General features: G+C 38.7%; 1 protein-coding gene across 2 annotated transcripts; it reads right to left on the bottom strand.

The window, feature by feature from the left end:
* Positions 1–433: 433 nt before the first annotated feature.
* On the bottom strand, positions 434–7,023 carry mat2ab (methionine adenosyltransferase 2Ab). 2 transcript variants are annotated; one of them, XM_079552749.1, is made up of 9 exons: positions 6,893–7,023; positions 4,058–4,135; positions 3,863–3,985; positions 3,677–3,789; positions 3,462–3,605; positions 2,549–2,767; positions 2,290–2,472; positions 2,081–2,214; positions 434–1,766 (listed from the first exon to the last, which is right to left on the bottom strand). In XM_079552749.1, the coding sequence occupies exons 1-9, from the start codon at positions 6,984–6,986 to the stop codon at positions 1,664–1,666; spliced, it is 1,191 nt and encodes a 396-aa protein (XP_079408875.1). In that variant the 5' UTR covers positions 6,987–7,023; the 3' UTR covers positions 434–1,663. The 2 variants fall into 2 exon arrangements, with proteins under 2 accessions (XP_079408875.1, XP_079408876.1); XM_079552750.1 differs by lacking the exon at positions 434–1,766 and having other exon boundaries at positions 2,003–2,214.
* Positions 7,024–22,128: the final 15,105 nt, after the last annotated feature.

Raw genomic sequence — 22,128 nt, 5'->3', positions numbered from 1 at the left:
CAGTCTCCCATCCAAGTACCGACCAGGCCCTTCCTGCTGAGCGTCCAGGGTCAGACAGAGGCTTGTGGTTTAAATCCAGGTTTCGATGCCGTTAAAAGTGACTTGGTCCAGATGTTTTGCCCAAATGTTGGCGTTTTTACCCCAACTATCCCCTCACTTTCCTTTAATATTTTCTCTATTTACATCAATTTGTCCCTCCATTTATTCCACTGTTTTTTTATTATTATTTTCCCATAACTTTGCCACAATTTCTTCCAGTTTCCATTTCTTTTTCTACATTTAATGAACCCGATATTGTCCATTTGCAGAACTTCCAAACACGATTGTTCCGTTTTCTGGTTCTCGATGACAAACATTAGAGAAAAGGAGAGATTTTATCCAGACTCAGGACCTGTTTCCAACACGACTCCGGAGAAGAACGACAGACACGTGATGTGGTTGAGTGGTTGTTTATTACAGAGCGTCTACACATTAAGACTACAGTGTGGCTGTCATTTGGAGAGAATGGGGGGAGGGGGGGGGTAAAGCAAAAGTAGAGGGATAGAAAAGGCACTCTTTGCTTACGTCAGCGTCAGGTGAAGCCCCACGTGGGAACCGCCTGGACCAGAGAGATGGGCTGTAAACATGGCTGGTTTCTCTGTACAACACCAGCCAGACGTGGCCATCCTCGGGGCCCAGGCAAGAGCCAAATCACATTGCACCAGACAAGTTGTATGGGATTAACACTAAACAATCTCATAAATACGATTTGCTGGTAAAAAATAATCAAGTTGACACTTTGCTTTGGAGGCGAATCAGAGCTTTTCTGTAGCACACTCTGAAACCTCAGGTCAAACTGTAAAAAAGTCAAGCGTTCATTGTCAATACCAGTTAAAGCTGCCTTCTGAAGGCCGGCTTCTCTGTATCCACGCCGGCTCTCAGAGAACAAATAAATAGTGTTGAGGTTTGCGTAGGAGCCCCTTGAGAGCAAGGCAAAGGCGTCCCGATGGGCAGGTTTCTCTGTAGCACACCCGCCATCGGGACACCAGGAGCCACAAACGGGCTCACTACATTTCATGTGCTAAAAAGGATGACTTTAAAATTCAATTCCAATATAACAATCCAATTTCTAATTCAAGTATCAGTCCCTGTGCAGACCAGAGCAGGGACAGCAGCCTCTGACTTTTCTGTATTACGTCAGAAAACTGCTCCAGGCTGTGCACGGGAGTCTGAGGAGCTGCTCCTTTAGAGCCCATTAGGACGTGGCTTTTCCTTTAGCCTGTAATGCATAGCATTTTTACAGAAAACAGCAACAATCCCTTCCATTTTAATTGTGCCATTCTAGCATCCTCCACAAAGACAAGGGAATAAAGCAAAAAGAGGGAAGACTGTCACTACTGAGGAATGTTTGAGAGCTGCATAAGGACCGTCCCACACTGTCACGCTAACACCAGTGGCCCCATGTCCAACGCCACAGGACACACAGATCATCATGACCACAGAGGAATACAAAGAAAGCCTAAAGCTACTGGTGCATGAGTGGAACCAAAGATACTGCAATCAGAAACAGACAAGGGAGGAGAGGAGGGACTGTGATACCATGATAAAGGGCATTTCTCCCCTGGCGCTTGGAGGCTTCTCTGTAGTATACACCAACAAGCCTGGGGGGAAAAGCTTAACACGTTTAATATTTGAGCTTTTTGGGCACCTCCCATGGGAAAGAATCTCGGCCAAAGTGGCCATAGGCTGCGGTCCTCTGATAGAGGGGCTTCTTCAGATCCAGCTCCCTGGAATACATAATCAGAGCATTTAGCAGCAGTCATAGGCAGACGGTCACACCGCTCTACAGGTGTGGAATGTCCTACAACACTTAGTCACTCATTATTATCGTGCAGTACCCACCCGGACAGACCAGCGGCTCAGGTCACAGAGGCACCACACTGGACACTTACCACATCCCAGAGTCTTTATTTAAATAGCATTAGCCTGTCGAGCTACACAGGGCTAACCACATGAGCACAGGCCCAGTGTGACCTACATCTACAGCAGCATTACTCCAGCTCCTGAGGAATTCTACAAGAACCTGCTCTCTGGAGGTTACCTGACAATGACTCCGGGCCGCAGGTCGAAGTTCCTCTTGACGATGTCCAGCAGCTCGCGCTCGCTCTTGCTGGACGTGCCGTAGTGGAAGATGGAAATGGAAAGGGGATGGGCCACGCCGATGGCATACGACACCTACACGGCAAAGGCGTAAATCACATTTCCCCCCGTTTATGCTTTGCAAACATTCTGGCAGGACGAGCTCCTCACCTGGACAAGCACTCGCCGGCAGAGCTCCGCCTTCACCAGAGACTTGGCCACCCAGCGGGCAGCGTAGGCAGCAGAGCGGTCCACCTTTGTGTAGTCCTTACCAGAGAAGGCTCCGCCCCCGTGAGCGCCCCAGCCCCCGTACGTGTCCACGATGATCTTACGGCCCGTTAGCCCGGCGTCGCCCTGGAAACGCACAGTGGGTCAGACGTCCCGCTCGCCATCGGCCCCCCCCCCCCGGGCTCCGCGGCGGCGGCGTTACCTGCGGTCCTCCGATGACGAAGCGGCCGCTGGGCTGCAGGTGGTAGATGGTGTCGTCGTCCAGGTAGATGCAGGGGACCACGGCCTTGATGACCTTGTCCTTCAGGGCGTCCCTCATCTCCTCCAGGCAGATGTGCTCGTCGTGCTGGACGGAGACGACGATGGTGTGGACGCGCACGGGCAGCATGGCGCCGCGGTCCTGCCGGTACTGCACGGTCACCTGCGGGGAACGCCGACACATTGGCAAAACTGAGACGAAAACAATGATGGAAATGTGGCAAAAGAGTGAGACAACATCGACAGAAAAGTGACGGAAAATGGACGAAAAAATGACCCAAAAATTTATTAAAAACAATTGACGAAAAAATTCCAAAAATGTGATTAAAATGACAAAAAAAAAAAATGACAAAAATGCGAGACAAAAAGACAAAAAAGTGACGAAAAACGGATGAAAAAGTGGCAAAAATGTCACAAGAAATTGACGAAAAAATTCCAAAAATTAAAAAGACAAAAAAATTGAGAAAAAAGACAATTTGATTTAAAAAAGTGACAAAAAAAAATCCAAAAATGTGATTTAAAATGACAAAAAAATTATAAAGACAAATATGTGAGAAAGACAAAAAAGTGACGAAAAACGGATGAAAAAGTGGCAAAAATGTCACAAGAAATTGACGGAAAAAATCAAAAAATGTGATTAAAATGACAAAAAAAGTACAAAAATCACAAAAAATAATAAAAAGAAAAAAAAAAAGAAAAAAAATGACTAAAATTTGATGTTTTTAAAAAGGTGACGAAAAAAAATCCTAAAATGTGATTAAAATTGACAAAAAATTGACAGAAACATAATTTTCAAAAAAGACTGCCGGTGTCGTAACATCGGTTCAGAATCCTGCCCCACGTAAACCCTGCAGTACCTGGGTCTTGGAGTCTGGTCGCAGCCAGGGCAGAGTGCCGTTGCGCCGCAGTTCGGCCATCTTGGCGTTGAGCTTGTGAGCGAGCACGATGGTGAGAGGCATGCACTCCTCGGTCTCATCTGTGGCATAGCCAAACATCAAGCCCTGTCGAACAAAGAAAAGACACTTATGACGAGCCCCTCATGAAGGCCCCGCGTCCCAGGAGCTTCTCTGACCTGGTCTCCGGCCCCGATGTCCTCCTCGTTGCGGTCGATGTGAACTCCCTGAGCGATATCGGGCGACTGCTGCTCCAAGGCCACCAAAACATTGCAGGTCTTATAATCAAAACCTAAAGCACAATAACAAACATCACATGAGCTGCTATCGACTCTGAAGACTCAACAACCCCCACACGCACTGACCTTTGGCGGACTCGTCGTATCCGATCTGACGAATGGTGTCACGGACCACTTTCTGATAGTCCACCACGGCCCGGGAGGTCACCTCTCCCGCCAGCAGGATCATCCCCGTCTTGGCAACGGTCTCTGTAACCGATACAGAACATTAACAACGCGCCCAAAAACCTGCGCCACGTTTGATCCGTCCACGGCCTTTACCACAAGCGACTTTGGCATCGGGGTCTTGTTTGAGATGAGCGTCGAGAACGGCGTCGCTGATCTGGTCACAGATCTTATCTGGAAGACAGAACGAGATCAGTGTCATTAGCTGGAAATTACAACTTCTTTAACCTCTTAACTCCCACCTGAACGGACCCCATGTTCTCCAGTTTGGCTTTACCCTAATCAAAAAGCTTCTTGGGGGGAAAAAAGCACCAAAATAGCCACACAAAAAATGAGAAAACAAGGATGTAAACGTAACAAAAATGTGACAAAAATTTGACAAAAATGAAAAAAAAGAAAGAAAAAAAAAAAACATACAAAAGGTGACAACACAGCAACAACACGAGGAAAAAGATCAGTTTTGTGGGTCTTAGCTTTCAAATGAGGTGTTACACAGCCAAAAGACAGAATGCATTTGGTTTTCCTTAAGGAACAGGCAACCGTTTTTACACACTGAGAGATGTTCTTGCCTGAGCTTAGACGAGTTCACGTGTACCTGTCTGGTCTTCACGCGTGTCCTCAGTCACGTTAGCACAGGCGGCGTTAGCATTTAGCCTCTGCTCCTCTATAGCTCCAAACCAGGTGAAGATAGAAGCTACTAAGCTCTTCACGTAACCATATTTAAATAGTGAAACATGGAAGAGCTCGGTAGCTTCTATCTTCACCTGGTTTGGAGCTATAGAGGAGGAGAGGCTAAATGCTAACGCCGTCTGTGCTAACGTGACTGAGGACACGCGTGAAGACCAGACAGGTACACATGAACTCGTCTAAAGTAAGAACAAATCCGTGTGGAAAAACAGTGGCCGGTAGCAGGTTTTTCATCGCTTTTTTCATTGCTTTGTCGTCACATTTTGTTGTGCTTTTGTCACTTTTTTGTTGCTTTTCCAGCACATTTTTGTTTTTGGATGCTTTTCTTTTAAGCTTTTACATTTGGGTAAAGCTCGGTTACGCCCGGGGTTAAGTGTAAGGTAAAGTGAGAGGCCAGACCAGTGGCCCTTCTGTGCTCTTCCAGAATGGACATATGGCCAGTAGCTTTACCCAAATCTAAAGGTTTACAGCCTAAAGGCCAGTGTGACGCCTCATTTGAAAGCTAAGACCTACGTAATTGATGGATCTTGTTCCTTGCGTTGTTGCCGTGACATTTTTCCATTTCCTGTTTTTCCTCTTTTTTCCCATGAAGCTTTTAGATTCGGGTAAAGCCAAACTGTAGAACATGTGCTCAGTTCAAGAGGTTAAAGAGGGGGTATTCTGCTTTCTTCAGTCCCATAGCACCAGTCTATATCACACTACAATGATGACAAACCTTCTGTTGGTCTGTAAATGCAGTAAATTAGAATAACTGCCTTGTGTAAAATGTCTCTCTCAAAATGGCTGTAGTGAATGTCTTGAAATAGGCCTCTGTCTCTTTAAGAACCTCTTAACTCCCGCCTGAACCGAGAGGATCTTTTTCCTCACGGCAGATTTTTTTTTTTCATCATTTTTTTGTTGGGTATTCAACTCATTTTTGTAATTTTTCATCAAATTTTGGTATTTTCTTTCCTTGTCAATTTTTTATCAAATTTGTCATTTTTTCGTCAATTTTTTATCAAATTTTTCTTCCATTTTTTGTCAATTTCTTGTGACATTTTTGCCACTTTTTCATCAATTTTTCCTCACTTTTTTTGTCACATTTCCATCATTGTTTTCGTCTCAGTTTCTATTTTCACAGCTTTTTTTCCAGAAGCTTTTGGATTGGGGTAAAGCCAAACTGGAGAAAATGTGCTCGGTTCAGGCGGGAGTTAAGAGGTCACGAACCTCTGAGCCTTTAGACACGCCCCCTCCACACGCTGTCTGTGGCATCAGTGGGGAGGGGGTTCTGCTGAGGAGCAGTGGTCGGTTACTCGGCTGGTGACGAAAGCTCGGAGGCGTCTCCAGGAGGTGGGGGCGTTCCTAGGAGGACTCAGGCAAACCTATCCCTAAAATGGCCGCCATCAGAGTTTTTACAGATTACTCAAAAACACGTGAATGTGCCAAGGCAACACTTCAGGCATGTTTTTAATGAGGGAACGACATAACAACATGATGTAAAGCTTGAAAAAGTCCATTTTGCTTAACACCCCCCCTTTAATCCAACAGTTTTCACTTTACGTCATGTCTTCAGGATAGCACGTTCTGGATTTGTGCGTCACGTCAACTCCCCTCTTTAGGAATGTTTGACTTTAGTGCGTTAAAAAGCTCAAACACAACATGTAATCTGAGGTAATGTGAACTCCCCGGACTAGTTTGGTGAGCCAGGTCTCGAACTGTAACCCCCAGTGCGCGCGGACTGCCGTAAAAGGCGGTGTAGGTGAGGACTCCCCCACGTGCGTCTCCCCTGTGGCAGTACGTACACACACACATACATGTGGGAGTGAGTCATTACATCAGTCGCCATTTCATCATGTGCACGTGGGGCAGGTCTGAGCGCGCGCAGCAGACCGTACCGGAAGGCATCGGCCGCGTGAAGGCTCCAAACACAGCGTGGTTTTTGGTGCATTACGCAGCAGACGCGGACCGGGCCGAACCAAGCCGACACGGGGGGGGGGGGGGGGCGGACACGGGTAATGCGTGGTTCAATCAGCCCCACAAAGCACTACAGGGAGAGCGCGTGGGGGCCGAGGGGGGCACGCGGATTACTGCGGTCATCCAAGTGGGCTAGCTCGTGTTAGCTAGCAGCGCGTGCGCACCGACCCGGCCTCCCTGACGTTCCCGCTCACACGGACCCACAGCGACAGAACGAGCGAATGTTAGACGCGGATCAGGGAGGGGGGGGGGGGGGGGACGCCTTTGTGGCCGGCGTGGGGAGCGTCTTACCCGGGTGTCCTTCCCCCACGGACTCCGAGGTGAAGAGGAAGCAGTCCTCGTCGATGAGCGAGTTGTGGAAGCCGTTGATCTGGCCGTTCATCATGGCGGAGGTCTGGGCTGAGGCTCGCGGTTCTTTTCCTCCACAGCTGAAGTATCTACGGCGGGTCCTGAGTTGTGCTGCTCTTCATGGCGCAGGTCCCCGTATATAAGCGCGGGCGGTGACGTCACGAAGGGGCGGGACCGGCACGGAGATTTAATTTTCCTCCTTTTTTCTTTTGCGTTTTTTTTTTTTATCATTTCCACGCGCGCGGTTTGTCCTCAACCCGCGCGCACAGTTTTTTGGGTGATTTTAAATGTGCGCGTTTGTTTGTTTGTTCGCGTGAGCTGAGAGGGGCGGGGCCGCTCGCGCGCACTGACTGTACCGTCGGCTGTTCAAAGGTTAGCAATGTCAGCACGACTCAGCACTAAAGTCATCCCCGCCCGAATATGAAATAGTTCCGATTCTGCCCTTTGTGCCGCGTGCGCCTCGTGCGCAGAGGACTCGGACTCGGAGCAGGGCCGGACAGAGCGGGAGGAGATGCGGGGTCAGGGTGGGAGGGTCTCAAACCTTTGCAGTAAAGGCGCACGTGCGTTGTCCGCGTTAACCGCTTAACTCCCGCCTGAACCGAGAGCGTTTTCTCCAGTTCAGCTTTACCCAAATCCTGTAGGCCAGTGTAGCGCCTCATTTGAAAGCTAAGACCTACAAAACTAAATTGATCTTTTTCCTCACGGCATCAGATTTTTTATCATCACTTTTTTTGTTGGCAGTCATCTCATTTTTGTCAAATTTTCGTGACTTTTTTGTCAATTTTTGTTGTTTTTTGTACATTTTTTGTAAATTTTTCGTTTCTTTTTTTAATTCTTATCACTTTTTTCGTCCATTTTTTCTAAATTTTTTGTCAAATTTTTCTCACTTTTTGACAATTTTTTGTCAAATTTTTGTCACTTTTTCGTAATTTTTTTCTATATTTTTCGTCAATTTTTTCGTCAATTTTTTGTCCAATTTTTGTCGTTTTTTGTCGTTTTTTGTTCATGTTTTGTACATTTTTTGGCACTTTTTCGTAAATTTTTCTATTTTTTTTTGTCAAATTCTTATCACTTTTTCGTCCATTTTTTCCTCAATTGTCGTCAATTGTTTTTCTCTTTTTTGTCAAATTTTTGCAATTTTTTGTTGTTTTTTTGTAAATTTTTTGGCACTTTTTCGTAAAATTTTTTTTTTTTTTTTTTTTTAATTCTTATTGCTTTTTTGTCCATTTTTTGTCACTTTTTCGTCAAATTTTTCTCACTTTATTGTCAATTTTTTGTAGATTTTTGTCGTTTTTTTTTTCATTTTTTGTCACTTTTTCGTCAAATTTTTCGATTATTTTTTGTCAAATTCTTATCACTTTTTTGTCACTTTTTCGTCCATTTTTCTCATTTTTTCGTCAAATTTTTCTCACTTTATTGTCACATTTTCGTCAATTTTCGTCATTTTTTTGTACTTTTTCCGTAATTTTTTTCTCACATTTCCATCATTGTTTTCGTCTCAGTTTTGTTGCTATTTTCACACCTTTTTTCCAGAAGCTTTTGGATTGGGGTAAAGCTGGAGAAAAAATGTGCTCGGTTCAGGTGGGAGTTAAGGGGTTAAACATTAACCCAGATACAGGAGATGATTCTGTTTAACAGATGTGTATGGAGGATTTAGACTCCTCCTCCCCAGCTCTGACGAAGCATGTTCCTAAAAAGGGCATAAGGGCGGGATCTTCACCGTAGACTCCGCCCTTGCGTGACGTGTAGCTCGCGCTGCTCCAATGCTAACAGTCCGAGCCTCATTAAGTACCAGATTTCTTAAGTTGTTTTTAAGGTGTCTAAACTCCAATGCTTTTCCATGGGGGCCTAGTGGCGATATGGAGGTACTACAGCAATGGCGGCCCCCAGAGTCGTGGTCATAAAGCAGAGCAGCCGGCGCCCATTGCCCTGGGCATAAGGAGAAAAATGTCAAATGAGTTCCCTCCCTTTGCCGACTCTCTCACATGTAAGGCTTTATCAGATGACTTTTCACCCGAGACTAGACCAGGACTAACCCAGGACTAATCTGGGTCTGAACCAGGTCTAAACAAGGTCTGAGCCATTTTCATTGTTGACACAGGGGGAAAAACATGTACTTATTGGTCTGTTAGAATGCATGAAAAGGCACCATTAAAATAAAAAAGATCTCTGTGGGAGGACGAGGACCCCCAGACCCCAGACCCCCCTTTTAAATGTGTCCCCCCCCCCCCCCCCAGTCTGCCAGTAGCAAAGGTTCTTCCGCGAGGCCCACAGAGCTCAAACTGGGGTCATTATGGTAAACTGTTTTTTGTTTTTTTTCACAAATTTGTCATTTTTTAAACTAGTCCCATGTTTAAAGGGACTATAGGGAGTTTAAAAATGTTAAAATTATGTATTTTCCTCCCCCTACATGTTCCTCCATGTCCTAATGTGTAGAATGAGCCCAGACCTGTTCACCACAACTGCCTCTAAAATCCTGTACGGTCACTCAAAAATGTGTCACTTCGGCCCGAATTGCCGTCATGCACGAGCTTAACATAGAAGGTGCAGTTACACATATGGCCTGAGGTGGCAGTAGTGAGTATAAAATGGCGAACTTGCATCCAGCCCCATTAAGAAGTTACTTCTGCATGGTTTTTTTTTTTTAAATCCTCCATTTATCCTTTCATTGTAGAGAGAGAAATCCAACAGACAAACATACAGTGTAAGTACAGAGGTATCAGAAAAGTAAAAGGATCAGATACATTTTTTTTACTTCAATAGAAGTATAAAAGTATGCATTGTATAATTTACTTTATAATTACAAAGTGTTTAAAGGAACAGGCCAGTGTGTTTCCATACTGAGATCTGTTCTTACCTTAGACGAGTTCATGTGGTCCTGTCCGGTCTTCACGCGTGTCCTCAGTCACGTTAGCACAGTCGGCGTTAGCATTTAGCCTCTCCTCCTCTATAGCTCCAAACCAGGTCAAGATAGAAGATACCAAACTCTTCACGTTTTATTTAAATATATTTACGTGAAGTGTTACACTACAAAGTATAATTACACAAAATTAAACAATGTGGATTTTCTAAGTGGATAAAAGGGGGAACTATATTGTAAGGCGTAATAATACCAGGAGTAGTTTGGCGTCCGCGCAGTAAAGTGAAGATATTACTGTGCAAATGTTAAACTACTCCTGATATTATTACCAGGAGTAGTTTAACATTCATTTTAAAGGCACACTGCGTAACATTTTGGACTATACTTTACCATCAACACAAAACATGCTCTCGATGACCAGCTCGACACAGAAAATGCTATTTTTTGCAGTGGAAAATCAAAGAATGGATCTCGATGAGGACCTAGCCTGTTTAACTCTCAATTCTACTGACTTTAGTTGACGTCTCCATGGAAACGAGCTTGAGACGTACCCACTCCTGGTAAAGTTATATATTATAGTCATGTTTTAGCAGAGCTGAGCCGCTCAGACCAAAAGCACGTGTTTGTTTGAGGTATTTTTCAATGGTGAAAATATTTATAAATATCACACTTTTGTTTATTTTTTGTCACATTTTTGTCGCTTTTTTGTCACATTTTTGTTTATTTTTCTTCACATTTTTGTTTATTTTTTATCATATTTTTGTCTCTTTTTCATCACATTTTTGTCTATTTTTCCTTAGATCTGTATATATTTTTTGTCACATTTTTATATATTTTTTGTCACATTTTTGTCTCTTTTTTGTCACATTTTTGTTTATTTTTTGTCACATTTTTGTTTATTTTTTGTCACATTTTTGTTTATTTTTTGTCACATTTTTGTTTATTTTTTGTCACATTTTTGTTTATTTTTTGTCACATTTTTGTTTATTTTTCTTCACATTTTTGTCAATTTTTCCTTCTTTATATATTTTTTGTCACATTTTTGTTTCTTTTTTGTCACATTTTTGTCTCTTTTTCTTCACATTTTAGAATAAAATAAAAATAAATTCTTGTATTTCCATTTTGTTTATTGGGTAAAATCTTACGCGGTGTGGCTTTAAGCTTACAAAGATAAGATGAGATAAAATAAGCCTTTATTGATCTCACAATGGAGGAATGTACTTGTTACATCCAGCTCTTAGAAACGCCCAGGGTGAGCAAAGAGGCAGAAAATGTGAGAAAAACAAACAAAAAACAATGAAATAGTGACATCTTATGTACAGTGACTGCTGTACTCCATCACGTTAGCTTTATGTGGAAGAAAAAATGGAAAAAAAATACTATTTCTTCTAGGTCTAAGTCCATTGATGTGTTTAAGAAGTATGTAAAATGATCAATGTTACAAAAATATGACACTGCGGAGGAGCAGATCAACTTTATTTATGTATTTTGTGTTTTGTGTTTTGATGTCTTGGACAAGAAAAAAAAAAAAAAGACAGTTTAACATTTAAATGAACTGGAACTGTAAATGATTTAGTGTTGATGAGGGGCAGACATTATAAGTTTTTACTTCTTTCTGCTCCTTTTCAGTCATGCTAAATGCTGTTGTTGCATTTTTAAATGAATGAAATAAATAAAAAAATGAAATGAAAAATGAAAAAAATGTCTATGTCCCAGCCCTTTAACCAGGTCTTAAGGAGTAAACCACTAAACCAAGGCTAAACTGGGACTAAACCAGTTCATCGTAGAGAATTTAAAAATGTAGTGGAATAAAAGTAAAAAGTATTCATCATAAAATTGACGTAAGTAAAGTAAAAGTACCTATAACTTGTACTTTTTACTTTGTTACTTTCCACCACTGCTTTATTGAGTTTATGGATGGAGTCAAATCAACAAAGGCCTGTGTTACAACTATTTTTATATATATTTTATTCATCATATTATGTATTTGGGTAAAGTCAAACTGGAGACTGGGTTTAAAGCGGGGGGTCAGAGGTCAAAGAGGGGTTCACAAATCTTTTATTTAAAGCCATTTTTATCGATAACCTTTATATAGTTGAGAACCTGCTCCTGTGCCTCAGCTGTGAATAAACCCGGTATTGTTTCTAAATCTTGTTAAATCTTAAAGCTGATATTAAATAATCCTGCACTTTGGCAAACGGGCGAAAGGTTTTGCATAATAAGGCGGGAAACCTTATGAACTTCACTTCACAGATAGAATAGAAAATGTACTTCCAAATAACTTCTCCAGTTTGGCTTTACCCAAATCTAAATGTTCTTGAAAAAAGTGTCAAAATAGCGACACAAAACGAGACGAAAAAGCGAGGCACTGCACTGACACGCCTCATTTGAAAGCTAAGACCTACAAAACTCATTTCAGATTTTTCCTCGTGTTTCCTTGCGTTGTTGCCGTGTTGTCGTCACTTTTTTGTGGTCTTTTTTGTCACGTTAATGTGTGTCTTTGTGCTTTTTCGTCTTGTTTTTGCCGCCACATGGGTGCATTTCTCCGGTTCAGCTTTAGGCAAGTTTATTTGTAGACAAACATAAGCAACATAAAAAAAAACAATCAATGACAGTAAAAGGCGAGAGTGCAGATCAAATACTTTCAGTCACATTCACGATAAAAAGAAGTCTCAGCATGTTTAGTCCGGACTCTGGAACCATCACGAAGACCCCTCCCTGAAGTTTTCACATTTTTGTCTCCTTTTTGTCACATTTTTGTTTCTTTTTTGTCACATTTTTGTCTATTTTTCCTTAGATCTTTATATGTTTTTCGTCACATTTTTGTTTCTTTTTCGTCACATTTTTGTTTCTTTTTTGTCACATTTTTGTCTCTTTTTTGTACCATTTTAGTCTCTTTTTCCTTAGATTTTTATCTATTTTTTGTCACACTTTTGTTTATTTTTGTCACATTTTTGTTTATTTTTCTTCACATTTTAGACTCTTTCCTTAGATTTTTATCTATTTTTGTCACATTTTTGTCTATTTTTCCTTAGATTTTTGTTTATTTTTTGTCACATTTTTGTCTCTTTTTCATCATATTTTTGTCTATTTTTCCTTAGATCTTTATATATTTTTTGTCACATTTTTGTTTCTTTTTTGTCACATTTTTGTCTCTTTTTCTTCACATTTTAGACTCTTTTTCCTTAGATTTCTATCTATTTTTGTCACATTTTTGTTTCTTGTTTGTCACATTTTTGTTTATTTTTTGTCACATTTTTGTCTCTTTTTTGTAACATTTTAGTCTATTTTTCCTTAGATTTTTATCTATTTTTTGTCACACTTTTGTTTATTTTTCTTCACATTTTTGTCTCTTTTTCTTCACATTTTAGTCTCTTTTTCCTTAGATTTTTATCTGTTTTTGTCACATTTTTGTCTATTTTTCCTTAGATTTTTGTTTATTTTTTGTCACATTTTTGTCTATTTTTCCTTAGATCTTTATATATTTTTTGTCACATTTTTGTTTCTTTTTTGTCACATTTTTGTCTCTTTTTCTTCACATTTTAGACTCTTTTTCCTTAGATTTCTATCTATTTTTCCTTAGATCTGTATATATTTTTTGTCACATTTTTATATATTTTTTGTCACATTTGTGTCACTTTTTTCATCCTTATTTTGGTGCTTTTCAGTTTTGCCAGACTGGACACGATGTGCTCAGCTCCGGCGGGGTTTAAATAAAAAGGTGAAATAACCACATTTCCCGGTGACTGGTCACTTCCTCCGGCCACTGTCTGACCAGACCTGAACCATTAGATGTTTAGATGTTTATCCTCCCTCCGTTAACCTCATCCCAAAGCACTCAGGGTCCATGTGGTGAGAGACACTGTACGTCCCCGTCCCCTGGTCTGTCCCCCAGGTCTGTCCCCCAGGTCTGTCCCAGGTCTGTCCCAGGTCTGTCCCAGGTCTGGTGGGACTGATGTCAGAGTCGGAAGAAACGCTGGTAATTGGGAACATCAACCCAGGGCCGGTTCTAAATATGTGGTGCTCTGGGCAAAGTGACGTCCGGGCCCCCATTGAACAGAGTTATTGTCCCTGTTGGAAAGTCAGTCACCTGGACCGGGCACATTTCCCCCAGTTTGGCTTTACCTAAATCTAAAAGCTTCTTGAAAAAAAGCATCAAAATAGTGACAAAAATGCAATAAAAGTGTGATAAAAAAAAGTGACAAAACACGCCGGAAAAGCACCAATAACACAATAAAAAAAAGGGAGAAAAGCGTGATGAATAAATGACAAAAAAGTATCAAAGACAAGATTCCAAAACTCAAAAACAAGATTCCAAAACTCAAAAACAAGATTCCAAAACTCAAAAACATGATTCCAAAACTCAAAAACTCAAAAACAAGATTCCAAAACTCAAAAACAAGATTCCAAAACTCAAAAACTCAAAAACAAGATTCCAAAACTCAAAAACTCAAAAACAAGATTCCAAAACTCAAAAACAAGATTCCAAAACTCAAAAACAAGATTCCAAAACTCAAAAACAAGATTCCAAAACTCAAAAACAAGATTCCAAAACTCAAAAACAAGATTCCAAAACTCAAAAACAAGATTCCAAAACTCAAAAACATGATTCCAAAACTCAAAAACAAGATTCCAAAACTCAAAAACAAGATTCCAAAACTCAAAAACTCAAAAACAAGATTCCAAAACTCAAAAACAAGATTCCAAAACTCAAAAACAAGATTCCAAAACTCAAAAACAAGATTCCAAAACTCAAAAACAAGATTCCAAAACTCAAAAACAAGATTCCAAAACTCAAAAACATGATTCCAAAACTCAAAAACAAGATTCCAAAACTCAAAAACAAGATTCAAAAACTCAAAAACTCAAAAACAAGATTCCAAAACTCAAAAACAAGATTCCAAAACTCAAAAACAAGATTCAAAAACTCAAAAACAAGATTCCAAAACTCAAAAACAAGATTCCGAAACTCAAAAACTCAAAAACAAGATTCCAAAACCTTAAAAACAAGATTCCAAAACTCAAAAACAAGATTCCAAAACCTTAAAAACAAGATTCCAAAACTGAAAACCTCAAAAACAAGATTCCAAAACTCAAAAACTCAAAAACAAGATTCCAAAACCTCAAAAACAAGATTCCAAAACTCAAAAACTCAAAAACAAGATTCCAAAACTCAAAAACATGATTCCAAAACTCAAAAACAAGATTCCAAAACTCAAAAACAAGATTCCAAAACTCAAAAACATGATTCCAAAACTCAAAAACAAGATTCCAAAACTCAAAAACAAGATTCCAAAACTCAAAAACTCAAAAACAAGATTCCAAAACTCAAAAACATGATTCCAAAACTCAAAAACAAGATTCCAAAACTCAAAAACATGATTCCAAAACTCAAAAACAAGATTCCAAAACTCAAAAACAAGATTCCAAAACTCAAAAACATGATTCCAAAACTCAAAAACAAGATTCCAAACCTCAAAACCTCAAAAACAAGATTCCAAAACTCAAAAACAAGATTCCAAAACTCAAAAACTCAAAAACAAGATTCCAAAACTCAAAAACAAGATTCCAAAACTCAAAAACTCAAAAACAAGATTCCAAAACTCAAACACATGATTCCAAAACTCAAAAACAAGATTCCAAAACTCAAAAACTCAAAAACAAGATTCCAAAACTCAAAAACTCAAAAACAAGATTCCAAAACTCAAAAACTCAAAAACAAGATTCCAAAACTCCAAAACTCCAAAACAAGATTCCAAAACTCAAAAACAAGATTCAAAAACTCCAAAACTCAAAAACAAGATTCCAAAACTCCAAAACAAGATTCCAAAACTCAAAAACATGATTCCAAAACTCAAAAACAAGATTCCAAAACTCAAAAACAAGATTCCAAAACTCAAAAACAAGATTCCAAAACTCAAAAACAAGATTCCAAAACTCAAAAACTCAAAAACAAGATTCCAAAACTCAAAAACATGATTCCAAAACTCAAAAACAAGATTCCAAAACTCAAAAACATGATTCCAAAACTCAAAAACAAGATTCCAAAACTCAAAAACAAGATTCCAAAACTCAAAAACAAGATTCCAAAACTCAAAAACATGATTCCAAAACTCAAAAACAAGATTCCAAACCTCAAAACCTCAAAAACAAGATTCCAAAACTCAAAAACAAGATTCCAAAACTCAAAAACTCAAAAACAAGATTCCAAAACTCAAAAACTCAAAAACAAGATTCCAAAACTCAAAAACAAGATTCCAAAACTCAAAAACTCAAAAACAAGATTCCAAAACTCAAACACATGATTCCAAAACTCAAAAACAAGATTCCAAAACTCAAAAACTCAAAAACAAGATTCCAAAACTCAAAAACTCAAAAACAAGATTCCAAAACTCCAAAACTCCAAAACAAGATTCCAAAACTCAAAAACAAGATTCAAAAACTCCAAAACTCAAAAACAAGATTCCAAAACTCCAAAACTCCAAAACAAGATTCCAAAACTCAAAAACATGATTCCAAAACTCAAAAACAAGATTCCAAAACTCAAAAACATGATTCCAAAACTCAAAAACAAGATTCCAAAACTCAAAAACAAGATTCCAAAACTCAAAACCTCAAAAACAAGATTCCAAAACTCAAAAACTCAAAAACAAGATTCCAAAACTCAAAAACTCAAAAACAAGATTCCAAAACTCAAAAACTCAAAAACAAGATTCCAAAACTCAAAAACTCAAAAACAAGATTCCAAAACTCCAAAACTCCAAAACAAGATTCCAAAACTCAAAAACATGATTCCAAAACTCAAAAACAAGATTCCAAAACTCAAAAACATGATTCCAAAACTCAAAAACAAGATTCCAAAACTCAAAAACAAGATTCCAAAACTCAAAACCTCAAAAACAAGATTCCAAAACTCAAAAACTCAAAAACAAGATTCCAAAACTCAAAAACTCAAAAACAAGATTCCAAAACTCAAAAACTCAAAAACAAGATTCCAAAACTCAAAAACTCAAAAACAAGATTGCAAAACCAAAAAAAAAAAACTTTAAGCTAAGTAGCTAGGCTAGCAATAAGTAGCTAGCCTTGCTGCTACTAGCCTAGCTGTTACTAGCCTAGCTGCTACTAGCCTGGCCACACTGCCTGGAACAAGACCGTTTTGCCCTGTCGGTACTTATTTTCCGACCCGCGTTCTATACTTTAACCCTTACACATAGTAAAGTTCAGCATCAAGTTTGTTCACTAAATATTTGATCTATTTAATCTATACTTGTCACACTTTCCTGTTGTGTTTTTTAAGGAGGAACCCTTTAAGATCAGACTTGTTATGAAAACTGTCCATGATGATCCTCAGAGCTGCTTGAACGTTGTGAACAGATGTCACTAAAGCCCGGAGCAAATGACGGAGACAAGACAAGGTTGTCCACGTTCACCTCCTTTGTTTGCGTTTTGGAGAAAGTGTTTGTTTGATTCAGTCTCCGGCGACACGAACCAAAACTTGAAAAACAAGATTCCAAAACTTGAAAAACAAGATTCCAAAACTCAAAAACAAGATTCCAAACGCTTTGAATAAAAATGGAAACAGCTTTAGAAGAAGTGTAGTGACTTTTGGTCTTTTGGAGAAACGGTCACTGCACTTTGGAACATTTTAACTCAAACACTTTCTTATTATTGTTTTTATTAGAACTTTTTTTTATCATGGTTTTTAGTTTTATTTAACCTCTTAACCTTATTTAACCCCCACCTGAACCGAGCACAAAAAAATCACAAAAAATGACAAAAGTAATGAAAGAAAAAGACAAAAAAGTGACAAAAAAAATTACTAAAAAGTGGCAAAAATTGACAAAAAATGTACTAAAAAAATACAAAAAAAATCCCAAAAAGTGACAAAAAATTACAAAAAAGTGACAAAAAAGTGATAAAAAAAATACTAAAAAGTGGCAAAAAAAATGAAAAAAAAGTGACAAAAAATGTACTAAAAAATTACAAAAAAGTGACCAAAAAATGACAAAAAACTTACAAAAAATTTACAAAAAATTCACAAAAAAGTGACAAAAAATACTAAAAAGTGGCAAAAAAGGGACAAAAAATTTACTAAAAAATTACAAAAAAGTGACCAAAAAAATTGACAAAAAAGTGACAAAAAATTGGCAAAAAAATGACCAAAAAATTACAAAAAATGTACCAAAAAAAAGCAATAAAAACATTTCCAAAAAAGTGATAGAAAAGCAATACAAAACTAAGAAAAATGACTAAAAAGCAACAACAAACAAAGAGGAAATATCAGTTTTGTCGTTCTGTAGACTGTCGTTGCTTTCAAGTCAGGTGTCACTCTGACACACAACAGCTGTAAGCTCCAGTGTAGAAGCTTTTAGATTTGGGTAAAGTGGCAGTGGAGATAGTGTGATTGTGTCCAGGGCTTCTGTCGCAGCTGCAACAGCCAGAGTGTCTTGCATCAGCGACTGACCTGCACCATCACAATGACACATCACTCTGCTCTCTGATGCAACTGCACCGGGGGGGTCACTCACTGCACAGGGGGGTCACTCACTGCACAGGGGGGGTCACTCACTGCACAGGGGGGGGGTCACTCACTGCACAGGGGGGGGGGGGTCACTCACTGCACAATGAGAGAGTGTGAGAGCGAGTGTGGGAGAACGGATGGAAAGTATAGAAGGTGGCGTGTTCATCAACATAAACTGTCTCAACCACATGAATTTAAATAAACGAGTCTAATCTGCAGGCGAGTGAATAAAAACACCCAGGATGAGATGAAGAAGAAGTCAAGTGACCGGTCTTTTGGAGAAACGGTCACTACACTTTGGAACATTTTGGCACTTTCACAGCCTTTGTTCAAACTCACTTTCTTATTCATGTTTTTATTAGAACTTTTTAGCCTGTTTTTTAGTTTTATTTAACCTCTTAACAATTATTTAACCCCCACCTGAACCGAGCACAAAAAATGACAAAAAATGACAAAAGTAATTAAAGAAAAAGACAAAAAAGTGACAAAAAATTACTTAAAAGTGGCAAAAAATTGACAAAAAATTTGCTAAAAAATTACAAAAAAAATACAAGAAAGTGTCAAAAAATTACAAAAAATTTACAAAAAAGTGACAAAAAAATACTAAAAAGTGACAAAAAAATACTAAAAAGTAGCAAAAAAAATTGAAAAAAGTGACAAAAAATTTACTAAAAAAATTACAAAAAAAATTACAAAAAAGTGACAAAAAAATGACTTAAAAAATTACTAAAAAGTGACAAAAAATTGAAAAAAAAAATGACAAAAAATTGACAAAAAATTACAAAAAAGTGACAAAAAATTCACAAAAAAGTGACAAAAAAAATTTACTAAAAAATTGACAACAAATTTACTAAAAAATTACAAAAAATGGACAAAAATGTGACAAAAAATAAATTAAAAAATGGACAAAAACATGACAAAAAAGTGACAAAAAATTACAAAAAATTGACAAAAATGTGAAAAAAAAAAACTACAAAAAAAGCTATAAAAACATTTCCAGAAAAGTGATAGAAAAGCAATACAAAACTAACAAAAATGTCTCAACCACATGAAGGTAAATAAACGAGTCTAATCTGCAGGCGAGTGAATAAAAACACCCAGAATGAGATGAAGGCTTGGATTTTACTGTTTGTTAAAAGGTTCAGACTGTTTTCTTAGGTTCAGACTGTTTTTGTTTTACCTGCTTTACCTGTTTCGACCACTTCCTGTGATCTTCCTCAGAAGCGCCCCCTGGTGGTGGAGGTGACGTGTCGTAGGTTGATTTTCCTAGCCTGATAAACCACACCCACCTTCTTTCGTGCAGAAAGAAGGTGGCCACGCACGGTAGACAAGTTGTTGATTGGCGGCTAAGGCCGAGCCGAACCAATCACGACCGTCACGGAGAAATGAGAAGGTTACGTCACTCGCTGCACCTCTATGTTTTTAGTTCAATTAACGTTAACATTAGCCAAAACTAATCATTGGATGAAGTAGTCAAGGATTTTGCCTCGCGTTCTCCGCGTGAGTTTATATTCACTTCATATTTGTTTAATTGGACACAGCTGTCGTCACGTCCGCTAATCGCTAATTGGTTTATTTCACTGACAATCTGTGCGCGTTAGACCCGCCCCTTCAAACTGCTCCAATTGCTCCGTGACCAGACTAACTCCCTGCATGGAATGGACAGGGAAGAGTATGGCAGAGCCAGGCAATGATTTTCCAGTCAGTAGGAAGAGCTTACGCCCCCTACTGTCCCCTACTGTCCTCCTACTCTCCGGGCAATATTTTCCTTAAATATTAGTATTTATTAAGAACATTTTGCTCAAAAATGTGTGTCATTTAGAACATTTTACTTAAATCAAGCAACATTTAAGTAAAATATCCACAATTTTTCACGTTTTCCTTAAATTATTCCATTTTCTGAGGACATTTTGCTCAATTCTAGCTTTTTATTTGCTTAAATTAAGTGTTTCTTTCTTGTTTTATGATAAGAAAAATATTCTAGAAATAAGAATTCTTAGCAAGAAAAAAATGCTGACTCCATTGGCAGAATTTTTTCCTTAAAACAAGACAAAATCTCTTACTTTAAGATGTTTTTCCTTGTTTTTAGTCGGGTGCTTTTTGCAGTGTACGACCACCTTTGCCGTTTTTTTTTTTTACTGATGATTCCAATAAAAAAAATAAAAAAATAAAAAGTCGACCTGGGGAAAATGCACTCGTTAAGGCGGGTGGTAAGAGGTTAAAATATGTATTTGTGGAAAAGCACAATTACGCTAATTTTGGGCCAGGCTGGTCTGAGTCCAGGGCTGTTTTTCAGTCCCAGTCCGGCCCTGGACCTGTTATATAAAGGAGAAGGAGGTAGACTCATCATATCATATTAAAGAAACATATTTTGAAAAAGAACACCCACAATCCGACGGCTGACATACAAATCTTTTATTCCTGAAGAACATCACACTGCGTTTAATCTCCAGTGAATTCGACGGTAACACAGCAGAACACTCCACGCCACAGAAATCAGAACAGAACCTTAAATAACGCTCTTCCACTGGCCAGCAGAATTCAGACTTTAAATAAAAAAATAGATACAGAATTTAAAATCATCTTTGCGGCATAGATTGTCTCTTGTTTTGTTCATATATATATTTATATTATATATATATATATACTGTGTAATACTTTCATTTACATATAGAATCTTCTAGTCACCACGGGAACAGTCACATTCTGAGACGAACATCTGTTTAATATTCATTGGGCGATGGTTTTTCATATGGTGCATGTCTATCGTGGAACTATTGCACGAGGACCTACAGCGCCCCTACAGGACAGCACACGCACGTACAAGAGAGGAGTCGGGACACTGGGAAGCCATTTTCATTATGTTTTCAATAAGCAAAGTGCCCGTTTCACCTGCGCATTATCCATCATCATCATCCATTATCAAATCATCGATCAATTAGTTCTGTCGTTCGGCGTCAGATCAATCACGAAAACATACAAATAAAATGAATTTAGAGTCGAGTCTATGTGGGTCGGACAAAGTAAAGTCAGTGCTTTGTTTATCGTAGTGTCCAGGAGTCCGTCCCGAGCTGAGCCAGAGCTGAAGCACCCGGAGGAAACCTGAGAGAACCGGAGGAAACTACTAAAGCATAAAATCACTTCTGAACACGGGGCAGGCACTTACAGCTCTCTGGCCTCGGCCGACTCCCTTTGAGTTGTCATTACTACAAAGAAACTACTTTTTATGAAGTTTTATAAATGTTTTTGGTTTTGGAGAGCGATTTCTCCTTAACTCCCGCCTGAACCGAGAGCATTTTCTCCAGTTCAGCTTTACCCAAATCCTGTAGGCCAGTGTAACGCCTCATTTGAAAGCTAAGACCTACAAAACTAAATCAATCTTTTTCCTCACATCATCAGATCACTTTTTTTCATCACTTTTTTTGTTGGGCAGCCGTCTCATTTTTTGTCAAATTTTCGTGACTTTTTTCTCAATTTTTCGTCACATTTTTCTCACTTTCTTGTCAAATGTTTGTCATTTTTTAGTGCATTTTTTATTTTATTTTTTTCATTTTTTTGTCACTTTTTAGTCAAATTATTCGCATTTTTTCGTCAAATTCTGATCACTTTTTTGTCAATTTTTTTTCAATTTTTGTCGGTTTTTTTGGACATTTTTTGTCCATTTTTGTCCATTTTTTGTCACTTTTTCGTCAATTTTTCTCACTTTCTTGTCAAATGTTTGTCATTTTTTAGTGCATTTTTTATTTTTTCATTTTTTTGTCACTTTTTAGTCAAATTATTCGCATTTTTTCGTCAAAT

The sequence above is a fragment of the Gobius niger genome (genome assembly GCF_951799975.1).
Source record: "Gobius niger genome assembly, chromosome: 1".
NCBI classification, from domain to species: domain Eukaryota; kingdom Metazoa; phylum Chordata; class Actinopteri; order Gobiiformes; family Gobiidae; genus Gobius; species Gobius niger.
Note: the sequence above shows the minus strand (reverse complement) of the source record. Positions and strands in the feature narration are given on the sequence as shown.

Excerpts from the sequence above, each read along its gene's own strand:
- mat2ab (XM_079552749.1), bottom strand. The coding sequence starts at position 6,986 with ATGATGAACGGCCAGATCAACGGCTTCCACAACTCGCTCATCGACGAG. Across the intron at positions 4,136-6,892 it reads CGTGGGGGAAGGACACCCGG|ATAAGATCTGTGACCAGATC; the intron begins GTAAGACGCTCC and ends TCTGTCTTCCAG. Across the intron at positions 2,473-2,548 it reads TCGTCATCGGAGGACCGCAG|GGCGACGCCGGGCTAACGGG; the intron begins GTAACGCCGCCG and ends GTGCGTTTCCAG.